This window comes from Hippocampus zosterae, chromosome 15 (assembly GCF_025434085.1).
Source record: "Hippocampus zosterae strain Florida chromosome 15, ASM2543408v3, whole genome shotgun sequence".
Taxonomy (NCBI): domain Eukaryota; kingdom Metazoa; phylum Chordata; class Actinopteri; order Syngnathiformes; family Syngnathidae; genus Hippocampus; species Hippocampus zosterae.
The window spans coordinates 12,418,608-12,437,245 of NC_067465.1; the positions used below are offsets into that span (position 1 = coordinate 12,418,608).

An 18,638-nucleotide genomic window follows, 5' to 3' on the forward strand; every position below is an offset into this window, starting at 1 on the left:
GAGATGCGCCGACGCGGCAAGCATCTCCTCTTTGTTTGGATTTAACTTTCCCTGGTGGCGAAACACAGGAAAGAGAACTGAGCTCAAAGGCTTCTGGGAGTTTTTTTTTTTTTTTGTCACGTCTCCCCGCAGACAACGTGCTTGCGTGCACATAGTAGACCCTGGGAGAGACCGGCACAAAGACAAACACACACACATACACACACACACACACACAAGCACGTGCGCTCGTTGAGTGGGAGAAAATCCTCTCAGGATGGCGAGGTCTGTCATGCTGTCTAATTGTGACGCACCTCCACAACAAGAAACGCCACAGCGGTGACACATCACTCGCCATCTGAGGCTGTTTGGATCCCCGTTTACGGTAATGCCAGCACACTTCTGTCGATGATTTAAAAAAAAAAAAGCTTCAATATTAATGATGGCTCCTCACAAGCTTTGCCCTTTTCTCCCCTTCTGATATTCATTCTTTTCCTTTATTGTTGTTGTGTGTTTTTTTTTTTTTGGGGCGTGTAACATTTTGAAACGGTGACAGTAGCCGAAGCACCTGGGGTGACAAAGACGAAAACAAGTTGTCATATAAGAGAAGGGGGTTGGGGTGGGGGTGAGTGGGGGGGGAAATATGTATGTAACTTTCAAACACGTGAAGAGCTGTCACACGCGGCAGATCAAGATATATTCCAGAAAACGAACTGTTTGAAAGACGCTTAGGGACGAACACGGAGAGCTTTGCTTCATGTTTGGGACTGAGGGGATTGGAGGTGTTTTGGCGGGGGGGGGGGGGGGGGGGGGGGGGCTATGTTTTAAAATTCAGAAAAATGTATATTTAGTAGGAAAAAAAAAGGATGAAGATTGCAAAAAAAAAGATATCGCGGTGAAAAATGGAGACACCGTCTTGTCGGGCGTCACGAAAAAAAGAGATAAACAGCAGTTTTGCGAGAATAAAGTCATTCTTTTTTTCCCATCCATTCATTATCTGATGCGCTTATCCTCACGAGGGGCGCGGGTGTGCTGGAGCCTACCCCAGCAGTCTTCGGGTTGCCAGTCAATCGCAGGGCACACATAGACGTAAAAAACGTTCGCATTCCCAATATGTCATTCTTTAAAAAAAAAGAAAAAAAGAATGTGACCTCATGCATTTCCTAAAAAGCTGTGCTCGAGTGCAGAAGAACAAAGCTGCGGCAACTTGCAAATTGGCAACGATTGTGTGGATCGCTACGATATGCTGCGGGCTATTCTTGTCCTCAGTCTTTGGCAAACAAATCACCTTGGTCACTGCAAGATCACCATTCACCATGTGAGAAAACTGTAGCAGTTGCATCATATATTATTTTAATGTCACTATTAATGCAAACGTGTTTTTTTTCTTTTTTTAATCAATTATGGCACGCACTTACTCTCACACTTTTTTTTTCTTTTCTGGCCATCCGTGCCCCTTAATTTCGGCGCTGGTCGAATGGCACGTGGCTGTTTACGCTGACCCGGTGACCGCCAAGCCAATAAATACGCTTAATTAAAACGCTGGAATTGGTCACAGCGTGGCAATCACTGGCATCACGCGGGGAGAAGAGACTCTCATTTGAGCAGAACCCGATGCACACATACGCTCGTCACTCGCGGCACTCATTAAGGCTGAAACCATTGCCTTTGAAGGAATCCTTTGGAAAGGTGGTCCAATTAAGGCAGATGTCCTGCCGGCGTTTAAGGTGGGGCGGGCTTCCAGTGCTTCATAGGTAGTTTGATTGATTGATTGCTTGATTAGTTATTCACTACCATGACAAAATAATTTCAAACATTGAAATGAAATAGGGGCTCGGTGGTCCAGTAGTTAGCGCGTCAACCTCACATTGCAGAGGTACCGGGTTCAATTCTAGCTCCGGCCTCCCTGCGTGGAGTTTGCATGCGCTCCCCGGTCCTGCGTGGGTTTTCTCCGGGTAATCCGGTTCCACCCACATTCCAAATAAATGCATAGCAGGCTCATTGAACACTCAAGATTGTCTCTAGGTGTGAGTGTGGGCGTGGATAATTGTTCGTCTGTTTGCCCTGCGATTGGTTGGCAACCCGTTCAGGGTGTCCCCCGCCTACTGCCCGAACGCAGCTGGGATAAGCTCCAGCACGCCCCGTGGCTCTTGTGAGGATAAGCGGATTGGAGTAAATGAAATCTACCCACTGTGAGCCATTCGTTACAGGCGTGCTTTGTTAGTCAGAGTTGGATGGAACAAGTTTTGCTAGTACCAAAGAACGGAAACACCCGAGGTAACTCAATGTCCTTCACATACAAAACAACATTTGAAGGCGTCATTTGAAAAATGCAAGATCAACGTAGGATTATTAGTAGTAGTAGAAATTGAAGAAATTGGGCAACAGTTAGCTCATCTTACAACAACATTGTGGGTTAAAATTTTTCTCCTCGTCAAATTTTTTTACTGTCGTGAAGGACTTGTGAGAAACAAACAAACACAACTGCTTCGTTGAAAAAATTTATACCGTAACACCCGCCCCCCCAAAAAGTTTGTAAGTGAAGTTACAACTTTAGTCTTGAAAGATTACAACTTGTTTTCTTCATTGAAGAAGAATTCATGACTTGACATGAAGCTCTAAAACAGGCAGGATACGGCTCTTGAGGAAGCGGCACTCCCGACTCTTGCTCTACATATTTCTCATAAATTATGTTATTCATTGACTATATTCACTTTACAATTTAAAGTCATCGTTGTGAGGAATTTTCTCATGAAAAGCGTCATGATTCTGTTTGTGACCAACAGGTGGCACTGTAGGGCTCTCCCTGCAACTGCACTATGCAATAATTGCTTTAAAAGGACTACCAGCAAGTGGTCGGGTCATTGTTTGTTTCTTTGCTGTACTTTGCTGTTTAGGATTTAGTTTTCCGTTTTAATACTATTTGTCAAGTTCACCCAGCTCCTCTCTCTTGCTTGCTTTTTGGGATCCACCACCACCTGGCAAACGTGACAAAAAGTTGACTTGTCAATGTCTCCCTTGTAAAGAACCTTCCCAATCGAAGACTGCATCGGCCTTCAAATGCAGCTCCTGAATCGAGGCAGAAACGCCCCAAAATCGCTTCCTTTTTGCGCCGCCGCATCGCTGCGGAATCCAAACTTAAGCGCTTCTTCTTAAACCGACTCCCCGCACTCTCGTCGAGATGGCAGATTTAAGCTGCGGCTAATAGCGCGCGTCCATCAGTTAATGAATCTTCCCAATTAATCCGGGCCGAGCGGCGTTGCGGAGGAACTTTGTTATCGGGTCTCGTGTTGCAGTGTGGCTTTCGCAATCGCCCAGGGGGGGACTTTTTTTTCCTTTTTTCTTCTTGTCTCGTAAGAGGAGGCGCAAGTTGCTTTAACTGAAAGACAAGCGGGAGATTCTATCGCGCCACGGATGCGTCTCACTGAGGGTCAGCGAGTGCTTGCCCTCCCCATCAGCACCTCATGAAATATCTCGACTTGGCTTGATATTTTAATGGGGTGGGGGAGAAAGGGGTGCAGAGTGTGAAGGCGAGGGTTGGGTAGCCTCCGGAGAGCTGTGGAAGGAACGCCGGTGCATGCATCTGACTTGTATTGTTTTGTCTGTGAAGGGAAGGAGATTATTCTCCTCTGGAATGTGGATTCCAGGGCACAGTGGCCCAGGAGTCAGTCAATCTGACCAGTCTAAGGGGGGCCGCCGGGTGGGGGGGTCCTCAGAGGGCTGATTAGACGGATGCACTCCCATCATCCATCTCGACAGGCTGGCGAAAATTGGCTAGCCCCCTCGCAGGGTAGAGTTCACCAGTAGGGGGGTGTGGGGGGGGGTGTGGGGGAAAGGCTGCGAGGCACCGCATGCTGGATACCTGTCACAGCCTTTGGTCTGTTCCAGGATCTCGGCAGCAAATGAATAAAATATCCTTCCTGCTCGGCTTCACCTGCCGCCGCGGCTCTACTTCCCGGCCGCACCCTTGACCCCTGCAACTATGGCGAGAGAAGAGGAGCCAAAGTGTCGGGGAGAAAAGTGCAAAGTGGAGACACCACAAACACCGGGAGCTTCCACTTCTCGTGCTGCTGAAAGACAGTCCCGACTTCACATGGACTGACAAAGGAGCAGCGTGTGTCAGGGAGACGTGGACGGTGAAGGAACTACACTACTTGGACAACTCACAACTTGCACCATTCGGAGTACGACACCCACAGTCAAAGTGTGTGTGTGCCTGCATATGTATATGTGTGTGTATGTGTATATATATGTAATTAATTGATCCAATTTAAAATGGCTGTCCAATTTAACCTCCAAATTCAAGACTGCTGGCTTTAGATAAGACACCAGGGGGCCCAAATCAACAGGACAAGATATTTAAGGGCCACTGGGACCAAACACCATAACTTCTCTTTTCTTTTTTGTTGAAGTTCAAGAAGTTTAGTGCCATTCAAAAATGGCCTTAAGGAGAAATCATCCTGGTTGCTTAGCGGGATTAACTGTCATCCGCATAACAGTGAAAGGAAATGCAATGCTCTCTTAAGATGGAACCCCGGGGCAGCAAATACAATAAGAACAGCAGTGGCCCTAAAATTGAAACAGGTGGAACACCATACGATAGTGAGGCTGAGTGGAACTCAGAGCAACCAAGGCTAATGCAAAAAGTCCTGCTTGCCAAACAGGATCCAAACCATGAACATAAAACCAACATCTATGCTAATTTCAGTTTGCCCATCCATGACGTTTTACATGAGTGATTCTATTTTCGTAAAAAGGTGCATGTGTGCACAACTCTTCAGCACCGAATTAAAAGGTAATTTCATTGACTTAGCAACAACGGTTGTGTGTACTCCTACAATGGCGCAACCACCCCTTTCTATTTAACAAAGTACCAAAAGAATGAAAACTATCCATTCACACAGTTAGACGACATTTTGCAAACAACTTGCGCTGGGCACAAAAATAGGGCCCAATATGTTAGTAATAAGATCGCTTACTTTGTCTGGACGAAATTATATAGTTTAAGCATGTACCCGTGATGTTGTGGTAAATAATCCAGAATTGGTATTTGTTTAATTCATGCTTGGAGAAATCAAATGACCATCAGATAACGATCACATTCACCTTCCTTCTGGCTGACTCGCAAACTGCCCGTCCATGCATAAATGTGGAAGGTGCATCCTCTGGCTACCTGCTAATCCTGCATTCAGGAAGCCGCGTTTGGAGACGAGCACCTCATTTGTTTCTTTTTACCCTTGCTGGCAAATTAAGGGAAAACGCCAGTGATTAGAGCAGAACAAGGTGCTTTATGGAGTAAGAATTTAATGATTCATCTTCAAACCGTAATAAAAAAATGATGCCATACGCACTATGGAGAATCCTCCAAACACACCCACACACACACACGAACACACCACTCGTGTAATAAAATAATAAGGCCGGTTTCATTTTTTTCACTCTCCCTGAGGAGAAAAGAAAGGGAAAAAAAGATTACCAGAAAATGGATTATCTCTCTAACGCTACGAGTTCACAAGTCCAACGAGTAACTTTGTTGAAGGGCAGATATGCCAAACCCCCGCCCCCACCGCCTCCCCCTTGAGGAAAACATTCATATTTATCCACGAGGCCTCCTCTGTGATTCGAAGGCGAGATGCAGCCATTCTGACGCACCCCATCCGTGTTTTTGCTTCTACGCTGCGCATAATTACCGCTTCAAAACCGGGCATTGGGCTAATCCCTTAATTCCAGATATTTTACTGCTCTGCCGGTCTAATAAGCAAATCAAATCATATCTGATGAGTTTTCCAAAGGACTGAAGTTATTCCTTCCCCGATCCGCAGCCGGAGTGGCGTTAGTGAGGGGATAGCAAATGCGTTTCGCGTGACGCGGCTCACCTGTAATTCCGTTTGGAAGAAGAACTTCTGAGGACACTGCGAGCAGTCGTAGATTTTATCCTCTTGGCCGTGAGCGGAGAAGATGTGCTGCTGTAGCTTGTTGGCCTGCACGAACACTGCGGAAAAAGAGACAGCTTGAAGATTCGCTTTATGCAATCAGCGTATGACTCACGTTATAAAATAAATCAGCATGTATTGTATTGTAAATGATGCTTCCCCTCGCGTAAATTCAAGCATATCTGGTTTGGTGTTGCCAGCGATTTCTGTTTATACTTTGTTGGTACATTTTTATCAAAAAATATTTTTTGTAGCTCAGTTTATCAGAGTCTGCATATTCGGGATCCACACTCTACCTGGTTCATGTTTGGACCATGTCACCTTCTATTTTACCGACTAAATTTTTTTCACAGAAAGATCTGGAATCTTGAAAAAGAAAATACAATTTAATGTGATATTACAATAATTTTTGTTGGGGGAAAAAAAAACTCTAGGACGACTATTTTTTCTAAAACATGCTTTACTTTTCTTAAAAAAAGGAAAGAAAGAAATCATAAACACCGAAAAACATGGTTGAATTTACTCAATTTTATTTTGTCAAGTGGTTGCACTAAAAATAAAATAATCTGCATCAAAACACATACACAAACTATACATCTATAGTTTAATATAGAAATACATCTGGATTCATATGATTTTGTGCAACTGCTTGATTGTTTTTAAGTATATACATTACACTGTACACTAGCCTTATTTCTGACTATATTCTAGAATTTCTTTTTACCACTTTTATGATTGAAAAATATTTTTTTAATTGGACTGTAATCTTGTAAGACTATGATAACTTGTTGTCTTGCACAAGTACTGGCAAATAGAAATGAGGGGGGCCTTACAGCAAGCATTCCTGCAACAAAAGCGCCATCATAATTGCATTTGCCTCAATGGAAACTGAAGAGAATATGTCAAATGGCAAGGAAAATGACTTGATGACAAACAAATCAGCACTGCATTGGCAGTACAACAGCCTTGTTATGCGACATAATTGGAAGAAAAAAAACAACGTAACCATTGAGATGTTATGTGGAATGCTACATATGCAATCCCGAACGCAGATTGTGTGCTGGGAATAATAACGCTCCTTATTTAGTACCACGGTGGGAACAACAAGGTGGAAAATAAACAAGCGCAAAAATTGGCCTGGCTTCAAGTGCAAAACATGGCCTCCATTAGTCAACATGGCTAATTATATTGACAATATAAATATTCATGGTGCTGCACTACTTATTCATGCCGCCACGAGATAAACACACTGGTATACACACCCCCACACACACACACATGTACATATGTACATATACCGGTATACATATATATATCTTAAAGTGTGTGTGTGCATGTGTGTGTGTCCCCACTTTAAGCCATATTCCACACTGGCTGGGCCAAGTGGGATGGCAGCGGTGCGGGTGTTGAATGGATGTGCCTTGAATGCGTGGGTGTGTTTCAACGTCCTCCGAGGAAAGCTTCAAACGTGTCGTTTGTTATCCCAGACCCCTGTGCTTTAACGACGGCTGTCCAATCTCAAAGGACTGCTCCGCAAAAAAAAAAAAAAAAGAAGTTATCATGCGGTGGCCTTCATTTGAATTTCTTAGTGCTTAAAATAACTTTTCTTCTGATAAATGCACCGTGGAGCCACGCGGAGAGGAAGGCGCTTGAACGCACGGGGCGAGGTGAGGCGAAAGGGGGCGGCGGTGGCGGGGGTCACGGTGGCCCCATCGGTATGGCTCTGCTGCGTTCACACACCCTCTTTGAATTCACTTGTACCAATAGCCTTTACTGAACAGAAAAAATAAATGACACTATGAGATTAAAGGAAAACTCCAAGAATAAAGTTGTATCAATTCACTGCGTGTATATTCTTGACCACTGGGTGGTGACACATAACTTTCTCTGGCAATTTGAAAGAACAAGAAGAAGAATGACGTAAAAGAAGAACAATAACCCAGAAGTCAGCACAGACTACTTTTTGTTGAAAATGATTGAATGACATCCTCTGCAATCCTGTGTTTTACCGCTACAAAAAGCTTGAACGTTTGCTTGGAGGGGGGATTGTTGTTCGATACCATTTTTTTTTCCCAGAACATGACCAGTACACGTACAAAACTCTTGACTACTCACCGATACCCAGTAACCGATACCATTGGTACTTTTAATACATAACATTTTCATTAAACCAATAGTTAGTCAGCATAATTGGAAGAAAGACGCTTTGTTTATTTCTGACAGAAGAAAACCGGTACTCTAACTTGAGATTCATTTTGTTGAATTAAAAAGAAAACTAAAACTGACAACTCCCTGACTTTTAGTTTTTGTTCAAAATAAGTGCAAGATAATACAGGATCAACTTTTAACTCTCAAGCATGGCACTATCAAGTTGGAAAATTGGACTTGGAGATACAGCTGAAACTTATTTAGTGAATGTAGCACTCTGTATGATGCACACAAGTACATCTAGGTGCTACGTTGCCTGTGCTCACTCAACAGGAAAAATATACCGTACTAATGCACAAAATAATAACGACATTCTATTTGTCTCAGAAAACTAAAGCTGGTAAATGTGTAATTTGCATTAAATGCCCTGATAGGGAAAGTTATAAAACAAACCAAATTGAGTTCACAAATAAACATGGAAATTTTGCTAACACCACACGACTAATGCATTATATTTTTCCGCTTACTATCGTGATCATTTCCCAATGAGTGTTAAATATGTTATTTAACAGATGCCTGGTGTAAGAAGGTCCAAAAAACATATTTTGTCTGTGTGGTAACAGTGACCGAGGGGGAAAAAAAATGTCCATGGTGTGCTTTTTTTGTGTGCATATGCTATAGAGCAGCAGGTCTGTGCAACTGCAGGAAGTGCTCATTATGTCTTGGCTAGCAGAGGAACAAGTCGATACAACGAAAATCAAAATGGATCAGAGACGTGGGGGGGGGGGGGGGGGGGGCGTGAAACCCACAACACAAATGGTGATGCCCACAGTCAGAAGCGTCTCTGCGTCTACATGCACAGCTCAACCGGAACTACTGGACTGGAAAAAAACTGGGTACATAAATACGCTAGATGTGGCATGCTTTAGATCGTGTAATGTTCCTTGAATTCTTGGCAACACTAAAACAAAACAAACATGCAAAAGTAACTTGCTAGTAACTTTCATGTAATTTATGACCTCCACCATATTTGACACGAGATGTGGTATGCTTTGGATCATGCACTAATCAAAGCAAAAAATTAACATGGTAAGGACATTAATTGTAACATGTTACAATGTTGCCCACCACTTTGTGTTCGGCACGTGATGTAGTATGCTTTGGATTATAAGATGTTCCAATTTTTTGTGTATAAAAACCCAAAACAAAACAGAACAAACATATTGTTAAGCAAATATAGAATGGAATCACGCTTTGTCCACCTTTTAAAAGACATGATGTGGTATTCTTTGGATGACGAGTTTTCTTTCATTCTGAGGAAGGATGAAAAACTAATTTGCTGTTAGTTTCTGTAAAATGTTTCAACACAGCTTCTCCATGTTTAAAACGTGATATGGTATGATTTGAATCACTGGGCTCCTTTTCTTAACAATAATGTTAAACTAACAAATTCACCATGTTTGAAACATGAAGCGGGATGCTTTGGATCATGAAATGTTCCTTTTCTTTTGAAGAATAATAGAAACAAACTTAATTGTTCGGGACTATAACATGCCATGACATGATGTTCACCATCTTTAAAGTATGATGTGGTATGCTCACTCAACTATCGACCAAAAGCGCCCTTCACCACGTTCGACACATGATGTGGTATGCTTTGGATCAAAAGATGTGACTTACTTTCTTAGCGGTAGCATAAAATAACTACAACATGCAATGACACAGAATCCACCGAGATGAAGACATGATGTGTTATGCTTTGGATCATGAAGGCTTTTCATTCTTAGAAGGTCATTTAAAACAAGTTGTTAGTAGCCAAAATATACACCATAACGCTGCCTCCACTATGTTGAAAACAGAATGTGCTATGCTTTGGACTCTTAGCAATAATACACAAGCACACATCCAAAAAGGAGAGCCGCTGTGCTTCTGCCCGCTGAGAGAAAGTGATAGAAAGACAACTTAGTGGAGTCAGTGGGCCGTCGAGGGTGTCGGGGCTGACGGGGATGTGGGGGCCCAAGGTCTCCTCGCTGTAGGGGATATTAAGCCCTCTGATTGGCTCCCAGGGGCCACCCATGGCAGACATGTCGTATTCTACAGGCCCCAGCTCATCTTTATTTTGGCAGGGTGCTGCTCTCTGCAGGCTGCACCAATACTGAGTTGTTTGTGCAGGGAAGGAAACAAAGTTAACCCCCACTTTCTCCTCCCTGCTTTTCATTTTTTTCTTCCTCTAACCAACGTATTTTTGTTTCCGCTCAATCACGAATGTGTCGGCGGTTCTGCAGGCAAACAAGCCAAAGAACAATTTCGCCACCTTTTCCACTTTAACAGTGAAGCAAACAGGCGCATGGAAGTTCAGAAATGGATAGCAAAGCAACGCCATAATTCCTTCCTTCCTGCCAATCAAGGAAGTTTAATGAAACAATGCAATGAATGATATTTAACAGTCACATAATTGTGGTAAATCGTCACTTGATGTTTTTGATTAGTTGGGAGGAGGGATGTTTCTATAGTGACTTAAATTTCAAAAACAGAAAAAAAGAAACCCATAAACTAAAACAGGAATATGTAATTTAAATGCGGGAGAAGGGGGTGGGGGGGCCCCAATTTTTCATGGGTGTTACTGGAGCCCCCTGGGGCTGGGTGGCAAACTTCCTAACCAGACATATGACAAAAAATTTAAATATGGCCAAAATATGTGCAAATGTGCAAATTTCATTAGTTCCCAAACCCCCCAAAAACAACACAGTCATTTTTTTTGCAAAGGCATCTCTTGCTTAAAATTTACCATTCAAGGACTGCATGAAACTGTTGAACAGCAAGCCAGCAATCAGTGCAAGAAATCATTTTGGACATTGACACAAATCAACTTGCTCAAAATTTTAAGTTTATTGAAGTATTACGTTTGTGAGGCGGCCCAGTGGTTAGGATGTCACTCAGTGTTGAGGTGCAGGTTTGATTCCGGCTTTGGCCTTCCCGTGTGGAGGTGGCATGCAATAAATATATTGAATGTTTATTGGTGTTTATTTTAATAATTTCTTGGTTTAGTAAAAAATGTCAGAACTTGTATTTTTTTTTTGCTTCAGTTAATAAAGGGGCCGCTCAGAGTGTCTGTTGCTTCGCTAGCAGGCTACTTATTTGGGCATTAAATGTATTTTCAAATGTATTTTTGGAACGATATTAACCAATGTTAAGGGTATATTACAATTTACATCAAAAGAAACTGCAGTTTAAAAAAGGAACCCATAAATAAAATCATATGGAGAAAAGCAGCAACTCCGAAAGTGTGTAGTTCCCAGAAGCATAAACATGGACACACACAATATTGTGGACCAGTGACATGAGGTCAGAGGCTACGAGAATGTTTATTGTCAAATCAAAAAGAACATATTTGTGTGTGATCAGACTCCACACTTTAATTCCTCCGAGAGAGGCTGTTTTTTTTTTTAATGCCTTGATAGGTGATGCTGTTTTGGTTAGCAAGGCAGTTCAAACAGACTCAGTCAACTCCAGCTCACCCACCTACCCTAACGAGGACAGCGTTATAAAAAATGCAATGGATGGGGCGGCGGGGAGGGGGGGGGGGGTTTGTCTCTTTGAGAGAGGTGTTCATTTATTTCAGCCTTAATGCAGTGGGCGATTTATCTACTATATTTGAGGGACGGTCGCAATCCAAGGAAATGCACTAATTAAACTTCTGCATTTGTGACCTCGTAGCTTTGCAGAGCATTGTTGTACTTTTTCAAGTTCCAAGTGCGCACACACACACACACACACACACACACACAAACACAAACACACACACACGTGGTACTTTCATCAGGCAGTCTTTCTTCTGTTTTGTTTGTCTTAAGCGCATATTCCCAATCACAATTTCCACGGCAGGCCTGCTTGCCTGCCTGGCTGCGGCTCCTAAGGGTGCAGGCAGACACTTCTAGCTGCAGGCTCCCCCACTTCTGAAACCTGTCAAATGTGTCCTGGGAGAGTCAGCCTCCCTCTCATCATCCAGGGGCTTGTGGACCTCTCTCTCTCTCTCTCTCTTGCTCAATAGCTCACACGCTCTCTTTCTCCACTTACTCCTTCCTCCCCCCACTTCCTCATCCCCCTCTTCGACACTTTCATCTCACATCCAAACTTGCCGGTTGCAACCTTCTCAGCCTCCTCCCAAGTTTTCTTTCTTTTTTTCTGTCTCCTTTTCTCCTCTAGTTTGTCTCCCTTCGTCTGTGACTTACTTTGACTCACTTTCCCACCAGCCACTTTTGGGGGTGCGATTTGTCCTCTTTTTGTCCCCCACGGTGGTGTCAAAGAACGGGAGTGCGATTGGGCCTCCCACCAAGTCATGTAAAGCGTTATTTATAAAGTGTTTATACAACAGCTGCAACTGTAATAAAGCATGAGGTAAAACAAACAATAATACAAACGTAACAAACCAGCAACATGTTTTTCTCCATCCCTACATACGCTTTGTTGTTTGTAGAGGTTGGGGTAAACCCCTAAGAAACAAACAAGAACTGAAGGAGGCTGCAGTAGAGGCCTGGAAAAGCATTTCAGATTTCGAATGCAACAGTCAGGTGAAGTCAATGGGTCGCACATTTCAAACGTCCCCTACGCAGTAGGAGTGTTCACCACTTTGTGTCCGGACTGCAACTAAATGACACTTAGGAAAGTCTACCACGAGCTCATATAACACTGGACCAAATTTTTCTGCATTTTAATTCGACACTTCATGGGTGGGCACCCAATCATTCACGTACAAGCAATTAAACATTCACTTTTATATAAAACTGTGTTGTCACCTTTAAAGTGGGTTATCAGTTGAAGGTGGTTGGAAAGTTTTTGCAAGGTAATTCACAGGATGAAGTTCAGCCTACCATAATTCCCGTATTGGCCTGACTATACTGTAAGACAGTGTTTTTTGCATTGAAATAAGTGAAAAAAGTGGAGGTCGTCTTATATTCGGGGTCTAGACATTATACCCATTCACAACGCTTGATGGCGCCAGATATCATTGAAGCGAATGATGAACTTGACTCCCCAGGCCAAAGTGAACTGCTGTCACGAATAATAGAAATAAACATGGCGGTAGCACGAAGAAAAATAAAATAGCGGTAAGAAGGAAAATAAAATAAAATAATAGAAGAGATAACAGAAAAAGTCAAAGATCGGCCAAGTTAACTGGCAGCTGAGGAGAAGTTATGATGTAATTTACATTTCAAAAACCAGAAGCCTTTCATTTACGAATGTGATTGCACTTTTGTTTACATATTTAAATGTTCAGATGTTAAGATTAGAATGAAGCAAAATAACATGCTTTTTCTCTCACATATATTGTTAGAATCATTTGTTTGTAATTATTTTCTGTATAAAAATGAATTTGGTGTTCAAAAAGTCTTTTTTCAAACTTGAGTCTTGAAAAAGAGGGGGTCGTCTTATAATCAGGGCCGTCTTATATTCAGGCCAATACGGTATCAAATTTTCTCAGATTGCCGCAATGGTTAAATTTGAACATCGACAATGACGGGGCACTTTCAGGGCCTTCTCTGTCTTAACCCAGTTGTCTGTCTACTTTGTGACCATTGTCCTGGGGGTCTGCACCTCCACCCCTTTCCCTCCACCACTAAGCTCTCCCCCGCCGGTGCACCGTGATCGATATGGACTTGGAGGGAGAGCAGGGTGATGAAGAGTGGGTGGGGGGGGGGGCTGTCCGTCAAAGCTGATGGAGGAAATGAAGGCTCAGATGGAGGAGGCATGCTCTGTATGTTAAACGTTCACATCACAGCAGCCACTGAGTGATGGGCATGTATCAATAGGTTCCTGCTAAAAGGAAAAAATGAAGCCAAAATAGGATAGCCCGTGAAGGTTACAATAGTTGTGCATTTTTCATTAAAATTGTTTTTTAGTTTGTTTTGACTTTTGGTGTTTCATTTCAGTTGAGTTTGTATAAGTTGTATTATTTGTTTTAGTTTTTTTAAATTCATGACGTATTTTCCGAGTGACAAAAGGTCACTAAGTAATGGTTCATGAAATATATTCTCAAATGCCTGTTTACCTGTGAGACAATACAGAAAATACATTAAAAAAACAACTAAAAGCTCATGTATGAAATGTATTGACAAAGACAAAAACGAAGGCCCATTTCACTATAATTATAGTGATTTTTAGTTCGTTTGGTAAATGTAACGTCATTTTAGTTAATTTTTGTGTCTTTAAAGGCATTTTCATTTATATTTTATTTCACGGATGATTTTTTTACTTCCCCATTTTTGTTTCAGCTATTTTCGTTATATGTCTTAAACTATAATAACCTTGCTGAAGCCATCATAAAAAAGGGTGCTAATGGTGTTAATTGATGTATCAAGTGTGTTGGGCCAATAGAAGGAAATGAGCTGAGAACTTCCAAAGTGCAAAAGAAGACGAAAGATCTGAGGTGGAGAAATAGCAGTGAAGAGCCCAAGTTAACGACTTTGCAGATTTCATTATGGAGATAGTTAACCCTGTTGACACTGAAGGAGGCCGCTCTCCTCTCGAGAGGAGCGAGCTCCTTCCACCTCCACGCACAGAGACAGATGAGATCATTACAGCTATCAGCGCCACTGCCATCCACAATTAGCACATGTCCTTTCCTCCAGTACCCCCCACCCACTTCGCTCACAAACAACACCTACCCTTCCTTTGCTTGCCTCGTGATGTCGTCCTCCCCCTCGCGCCTCCCGACACTTCCCAAGGCCCTGATAGCGAAAGCCATTTGGATTAAATAAGGAGGCGCATGCAGCAGAACCTCTCTCCGCTTTAGTCCAACCATCTGCTCTGACCTTTCCCCAACTCATTTGGAACCCATTTACATTTTAACACTCACACGGGCGAGACGGCTTGGAGATGCAAAGTTTATTGCGAATGGAAATGTGTCTAACTTGATGAGATGTCACAACATGTTCGCGGGGATGCAAAACAGCAGACCTTTGGAACGCAGTGTGGCTCTCCATAAAGTACACCTCAACTAAGTTGGCATTGGTACGTAACTTCACTAGAACAAACTATGCGTGTTGGACAAGATTGCCACGTGTGCATTTGATTTCATGAAACCATGACTGTGGTTGGTATGATAAACAATGACTTCTCAGCCATGTAATTTTCTTGCTTTGGCGTCAAAGTATTTGATTTTGGTTGACAGTGACTGCAACACACACACACACACACACACACACACACACCTGTGAAGCAGACCGGACACTTGAAGGTTCCACCCATCCCCTCGAAGCTGTGCTCGATCAGATGGCACTGAAGCTTGGCCGGCGAGTCGAACGACTGACTGCAGAGTTTGCATTCGTGGTTCAAGCCCTCCTCTGCAAGACAACAAAACAAGAGCAATGATAAGAACCCCCCCCTAAAAAGCATGAAAGCCTCACAACCTGATCGCTGAAATTTGTGTTTCATTTATGAATGTTCATGCCAATATTTGAGATGAAGCAAAATAACGATGGACCATATATGGTAGGGACTCGCATCACAATGAGGTCGATTTCTCCCAGACAGTCAGCAATGAGAAATAATCATGTCAAACATCATCATGTTATAATTAAATAGGGTTATGATCACACAAGCACACAAGTAAAATGATCAATGATAGTTTATGAATGAGTGACTTAATGCAACCGATTAACCATCACAATGTTAAATCAACTCATTTTAATATTCACATAAAAAGAAATATTTGATGATCAAATTCCAGCCCACAACTCAAAAGGCAGTTCATTAAAGCTATTAATGCCACCAAAACTCATCTCATGTCGACCGTTACATCATCCTTTACAACTTGGACGACATCTCGGCCCAGAAAAGCACAGATGCTCAATTAGTTCTGCCTGCTTTCCACATTGGAATACATCAATTTGCCACTTCCTTTAAATCATTGAGACAAACTCCACATATTCATTTTCCAGCACAATAAAATCTTGCCGAGTCAGCATTGTACCAAGTGACCCATCTTCAGCATGTCGATAAAAAGGCAAAATTGTCTGTTGTGGGGCCAGACTGCTTCTCGATTGAACTCCCGCTGGTCAGCTATTGCTACAGCAAGGGTAGAGACACCAGGGACATATCTTTAAGGGTTTATCCACGGTCTTTGCAACTAAGTGAGCAGCACATGATGCTGATACCAGAAGGAGGAAGATGCTTGTGGATGCAAAAGTTAATGAACTCTACCAACACGAGAAACATATATGGGACTGTCGGGAAGAGAAATGTCTGTATTAGTTCCTCTACCTTGATAACCAAGAAATTTTGTGCATATTTTATTACGTTTTTTGAAACAGATATGTCAAATATCCATCCATCCATCCATCCATCTATTTTTCGATCCGCTTTATCCTCACAAGTTCGCTGGAGCCTATCCCAGCTTTCTTCGGGCAGTAGGCGGGGACACCCTGAACCGGTTGCCAGCCAATCGCAGGGCACACAGAGACGAACAACTATTCACGCTCACACTCACACCTAGGGACAATTTTGAGTGTTCAATTAGCCTGCCGTGCCTGTTTTTGGAATGTGGGAGGAAACCGGAGTACCCGAAGAAAAGCCACCCAAGGCACGGGGAGAACATGCAAACTCCACACAGGAAGACCGGCGCTGGAATCTGCACTGTGAGGTTAACGTGCTAACCACTAGACCACAGATATGTCCCCTTCCGCCAAAAACAAAACAAAAACAAAAGTATTGTCTTCATCCAGTTCTTTTATTTCACATTAAGTAGAAGCTAAAATCTCGAGTAAATTCAACGCAATTCAACGCATTCAGTAAAATCAAAGGTTTGTTCCAACTGTAAGTCATACTTTGCATGCAAGAGTGCATGAATTGTATGATACAGATAAGTCTTGTATGTTCTGGGTCAGTAAGGAAATTATCAAAACAAAAAAAAAGATCCCTTTATCTGATCCATGTTAAAATTAGAGAGGCTTTCTCTTGGCCTGTTTCTTTGGTTTTCAGGAATTTTGGTGGAAATTGATTGTATATTTGTGGGGCTAAAACTGCTTACATTTCAGGGACTAGAGTTGGTGACCCCTGAGATAGAAGATAGTTTTCAAAGTTTCAACTTATGAAGAGATTAATTGTGCAGCTCGCATTGCTAAGGGGTTACGCGGCTGCAAAAAGCTGGGCCAATCACAGTTTGCAATGGGGAAAAAAGGGTTGTTTGCTGCATGCAGGCCACGCATTTGACAGATGAGCTAGCGCAGCCTAAATATAGGGTTGAGTGGAGCAGCCGGCATCAGCCGGAGAGGAGGAGGAGGAGGAGGGTAGTGCCAGTTTATCTCGCCAGTCAGCACGAGCACGTCTGCCCCCTTTGATCATCGTTCACGTGGCTTGTCTGTGTGTGCGTGGGTGTTTGTGTCTGCGTGTGTGTGTGTGTTGGGGAGTATGCTGAGGTCAAGCGTGCTGCAGGGTTCACTCATCTATGCCGCCGCCATATGCGCAGCCCTTCGCTTGACCCCGGTGCGCAACGCGCTCCCGTCGGACCTGCTGCCCTGCTTCATTATGGAAAAACCTCCGCACCTGCCCGACTGACCCGTGGACGTGTGTGTGTGTGTGTGTGTGTGTGTGTGTGTGTGTGTGTGTGTGTGTGTGTGTGTGTGTGTGTGTGTGTGTGTGTGTGTGTGTGTGTGTGTGTGTGCGCGTGTGTTTGGGAGCAGGTGCATGGAGGCAAAGTTGCAAGAAGGCAGCAAAGAATGCAACCCTCTTTTAGGGCACATATCACGCCGCTGTGTTTCGTCCTAGTGAACGAATCCAACAGTGGACTACGTTTTGTTACCGCAAGCCCTTCCATTTGCAAGTTCATATTTAAAAAAGCTTATGTAATTTGTATTATGTAAAAGAAATAAACAGCTGTTTGTTAGAAATACATTAGCAAGATCTTCCCCCTTCTCTCTTATTGGGCTGAAGTCAGTTCCTTTTACTCCCGTATGAGATATCAGTGGTAGCCATGGCTGCATGGTGGCACTGGGCAGACTCAGAATACAGTCCTGAGTACATGTTTGGGGGGGGGGGTCTGTCAGCATCCTCCTCCCATTCTCTTTGGGAGTCCCTGGAGTGTTGTGGACTGCCATCGTCGTGTCCCTGTGCACCGCGAAGAAAATCCTCCCGGGCCAGCATCCTCTAAGCATCTCTGACACCAGAAAAGTAAGCCCATCTGCATATCCACAGGGCCTCGCATTCCTGGGGCTCATGCTTTATGTATTTCACAGCTCCTTAAAACACAAACAGCTAATATCTCTCCCATGTGGAGGTGGCGGGGGGGGGGGGGGGGGGGGAACTAGAAGTGGGAGAAGGGAAAGAAAAAAACCCCTCTTTATTTCTCTTCGCTGTTTACTTTTCTTCATCCGGGCTGAAGTTCATGTGCCATTGAAGGTTGTTTGGGGGGGTGGTTGGAGCTCGCTGCTCTCGGGCTTGCTTGTTTTTTTGTAAATCCTTTATGTAACAGGACAGGAGTTGCTGCATAGTCAATTCTGGAGGGCTAACACGGAACTTGGAACCTTCTGCGAATTCAACAGCCACGTCTTTATTTTGCTTGGGAGTGGATCAACTGACAGT

At 43.2% G+C, this 18,638-nt stretch overlaps 1 protein-coding gene across 6 annotated transcripts in view; it reads right to left on the minus strand.

Moving 5' to 3' along the window:
• The window catches only part of LOC127616298 (zinc finger protein 521), a 127,427-nt gene that overhangs the window by 8,444 nt on the left and 100,345 nt on the right, over positions 1-18,638 (minus strand). For all 6 annotated transcript variants that reach the window (XM_052087813.1, XM_052087812.1, XM_052087809.1 and 3 more), the window contains 2 exons: positions 15,272-15,403; positions 5,856-5,971 (listed from right to left, as the gene is read on the minus strand). In XM_052087813.1, the coding sequence (XP_051943773.1) occupies positions 5,856-5,971; positions 15,272-15,403 (248 nt within the window). The remainder of the gene's footprint in view (positions 1-5,855; positions 5,972-15,271; positions 15,404-18,638) is intronic.